The following is a 4,186-nucleotide window of genomic DNA, read 5'->3' on the forward strand; positions in this document are numbered from 1 at the left end:
TAGCCACCAAAGGACCACTGACAGCAGGATAAATTCTTTAATCAGATAACTAAACCTCAGGTTTTCTACCACAAATGTTTGGAATGTGTTATGATTTGTTATAAGTCATGGTCTGGTTAAAATGATCCATTCAAGGTTCTCCATGTTGCTATTTGTTATTTATATTTTGAGGTATTTATGAGTTTTACCTTCACACTCTTAGATTGCAGCATGAACAATGAAGTAGAAAGTATTAAAACCCTTTTGTGTTTCCAGGCCTAACTTAGAGTCACACTGCAGATTCCTGGATTAGACCATGTACCTGTTTGTTGCTGAAAGGTTTTGTTGTCCCCTTTTATTTAATGAAACAATATGGTTGATATCAATGTTTGAGATAAAAGCAGAAAGGGACTGTCCTGTTTCACCCAAAGAAAATTTAGGACAGACATCAGCAAGAGAATTCTGTTCAGAAACTGATGTCTACAAAAATATCTTCTTCTGGGTTAGAAAACTTGTTTTCAGCAGCAAGAACTAGGTAAAGAAGAGTGAGAATGAGAAAAATTCCTTTACTCAGAATGTCAATTTGAACAGCCAATAATATATCTCAGACATCAGGTTTGAATCATGCTGACTTGACCTTGCAGGACACCTCTCTGTCAGATACTGTCTAGAATAAGATGGTTCTTACCACCTTTCCCACACAAACAGGTCCTTGAAATTACTGAGCCATTTAATCATACTCTAAGCTAACTTGGGTTAAAATGCTTTCCCAGACCAGAAAGCATTTAAATACTTCTCTGTGAAGTATTGAGGGGAAAATAAATGCGTGATGGGTTCATCTTCTCCATTCATTACCTAGGAGCTGAAAATGGAGGGAAGTTTTATTCTATTTAGTATTTATTGTCCACTATGGCAGTCACTGAAGTAAGATATTCTATTATAAAATGATTCATTAAAAAAATCATTACTGTTAAGCTTCTTAAATTAAACAATTTTAAGACCATTGTTTGTCCTTATACCCAGAAAGTGGACATTTCTGATCCCATTACAAAATTGTACTTGACTCTTTTTTTTTTTTCCTTTTCTCATGAGGCCTGAATTTTAATGAGGCCTCACCCATGCCAGTACACTGCATTTCCTGGTACTGCTTTTGTTCTCATGCTGCATTTGGTTAAGTACTTCAGCCGAATATGAAAATGAGAGCACTGCATAAGTCTGCTTCCATTTTTTGACAAAACTTAGGAAGAAATATTTTTATCTTTGTAATGAAACATTTATCTTTCATATATACTTACTATATAAATGCCTACCATATCAAAGGGAGATTAGCTGAAAGTGCATCTCAAAGACCATCAGCAATAGTTGAAGTGAATTGAATGTGTAAATTAAAAATGTGTTGTTGCTAAGTGGAAAAATGAAAAAAAATTAAAATCGAGGCATGATTAGCATGCTTGGTGGTATTTGTGAGTAACTCCATTGCTGTGAATGGAGCTACATCTGGTGTAATCCACAGCCCAGAAAACTGATCTCCCAGACTTCCCTTTCCCTCTTCACCAGTGGTCTCTGTCCTGCAGGACACTGCATGTGCCTGTGCCCAGCACGAGCTGCTGCAGGACTGGGACTGGAATATTCACCACCTCTGTATGCCTCTGGAAAGCCTTCCTCTAGCAAAGGTCTCCCATTATTGCACTCTGTCTGTAACTTAAAAAACAGAATGAAGTCTTCTGCAAGAATGGTGCCATACCCTCCAAATTGCCTGCCAAGCAGAGATCTTGCAGGCAGCAAACTCAGAGCAAACATGCCTTGCTGTAACAGCCTCTTCAGAGGAAAAGCTATGTAGTCTCTTGCCTTCACCCTGTTATTAATTACAGTTCAAATGGTCATCTGTGCTGCACCTTGTAAAAATATTCTAATCATGATTTGCATTAGAATATTGACTGTCAAATTTTTATTCTAGTAAGAGATTTCCCAAAGAATAAAAAGCTATCTTAAATCAGAGGAGCTGTAGAAAAGGTGTATTTTGTAAAGATATACTCATAAAAGTTTTAACACATATATGTATATATACACATACATATATATATAATATGTTTGTGTGTATATACATATATATATAAAATGTACTTATCTTTTATATTTATATCTGGGATGTATCCAAAATGTTGAATGTTTAATCCTCAAAATATATTTTATTAACTAGATTTTCAGATATTCTGTTTAGAATGCAAACTGCATTGCTGTTCTCAAATGAATAATTAAATTCATATTTTAAATTGTGCCATTAATGAATATTTACAAAAAGAAGCACTAATTTGGAGAGATATATTAATAATTTACTAGAAAGGAAAAACTCTCTTTCTGCTGATTGACCCCCTAAAAATCAGTTCACCTTCTATTGTTTCTTTAAATAGAAATTTAAATATGTTGAATGATTTATCAAGACAATGTGTTTGCAAATAATATTTATTAGTAACATTTACATCTTATATCATGTTTTGCATCTTTTGAGGCAGAAAGGTAAGTTTTATTATCTTCATGCCTTTACAAATTGGGGAGAATTTTGCATATGCAAAGTAACCTTCCATCAGAAAGGTATTTTTTTAATGATTATGCTACTAGTGTTTAAGACACCTTCTGCCTCATCAGAAACTTCATGTGATTGTAGTTGAAGTAGTTTCAATGTTAATCCACATTTCCCAGCACACACTTCTTGGATTAAAGTCCCAGCAGAAAGAGAATATTTAGCACTGAGCTGTGGACAGCAGTGTGTGCCTGGGAGGATCAAAGGGAGCTCTGCTGAAGATGCAGCAGTTACCCTCTAAGTGCAAAGGCCTCTCTATTTCATCACAGAAGGGAAAAATGGAGCCAAGGTAGAAGGTTAGGAGGTTTGCACAGGACCAGAGGGGAAAAATGACAACAGTGATAGGACAAAAAAAAAATGAAGCACTCTTACCTCCCACACTCTGGGCCTTTTGTGGCACTGATTTTTCTTAGGTTTCCCTATTAAAATCAGTGTGGAGTTCTTTTCAAACAGGGAGGGCAAGATATAACCTATAGTTTTTATAACTGAGAGGTTTCAGGAAGGAAACAGATCACAAGCACTTGTTCTGCTGGATTCAGCCTAAAAATTAACCAGTTCATTGGCTAAATGATTATTATTTCGCATTGCCACCATTCCCAAAGATGACTCGTTATCTCTGTTGAAGGCTTCATCAGCCTGAAAGATGAGTGCAGAAATAGAAGTCCTCTGGAGGAGCAGCAGGCTCTGCCATAGAACAGCAATGTCTAACACTGTCACAGTCATTTTCTGATGTGGTTTGCACTGATTCCCAAATACAGGAATAAAATGTCTGCATCTGAAGAATTGTTTTTGTCCCGTGTCATACAGCTGATTTATAGTATATGTCACTACATTGAATGTTGGTTCATACAATAAAATCATGTTGGAAAATCTGCAGACATGAATTTAAGTATTTCTTAAAAGCTGAGCTTAGCAAAGTTAAGTTGATGTTAACTGCCATGATCACTTGCCTGATTCTTACCAGCAACTTCCAGGTATGTTTAGGAACATATTGCATGAGACAGTATGTGTCTTTTGAGAAATGTCTACACACAAGCTTTCATAAACCTTTATTCTGTCTTTAGAATTTGGAATGATGGGAGATCATACAATTAAAAGTCAGCGACCTCGATCTGTTCATGAGAAAAGGGTCCCTCAGGAACAAGCTGATGCTGCTAAATTTATGGCACAAACTGGTAATACATCAGTTACATTTTTCTATTTACTGTTGTTAATTTTAGCAAAACCACTGCATGTTTCCATAATCTTTTGCTGCATATTTGTCAGTTTTCTAAGCTGATACTTTTTTTGAATCATTCTTTTTTTTTTCACCAGTTAAAGTCCATAAATAAAGTAGCTGAGATTTAGGTAGATGATACAAAAACATGCACTGTTAATGTGGATACTAAATCATTTAGTGTAAGCATGAATTTCTGTAGTGGTAAAAGCAGTCTCACATGTACAAGACACAGGACAGCTCACTGTGACATATTAACTTTCTTCCGAAGATGTTAAGAACATGCTTCAGAATTTCTTTATAAATAGACTGAGGTCTAATCCCAGCTTTAGGCATTTATCAAATTAATTAATTACTGGGGTGACTTTAATGTGTATGCATTCAGCATTTACTATCTTTGGCCCAGCACG

At 35.6% G+C, this 4,186-nt stretch overlaps 1 protein-coding gene across 1 annotated transcript in view; it reads left to right on the plus strand.

The window, feature by feature from the left end:
* Window positions 1-3,624: 3,624 nt before the first annotated feature.
* LOC103798746 (brain-specific angiogenesis inhibitor 3-like) overlaps window positions 3,625-4,186 on the plus strand; it is a gene marked incomplete at its 5' end in the record, with an annotated part of 53,876 nt that continues 53,314 nt past the window's right edge. Inside the window, one exon of the mRNA XM_009071026.1 lies at window positions 3,625-3,735. Within this exon, the coding sequence (XP_009069274.1) occupies window positions 3,625-3,735 (111 nt within the window). The remainder of the gene's footprint in view (window positions 3,736-4,186) is intronic.

Source organism: Acanthisitta chloris, unplaced genomic scaffold (genome assembly GCF_000695815.1).
Source record: "Acanthisitta chloris isolate BGI_N310 unplaced genomic scaffold, ASM69581v1 scaffold16793, whole genome shotgun sequence".
NCBI classification, from domain to species: domain Eukaryota; kingdom Metazoa; phylum Chordata; class Aves; order Passeriformes; family Acanthisittidae; genus Acanthisitta; species Acanthisitta chloris.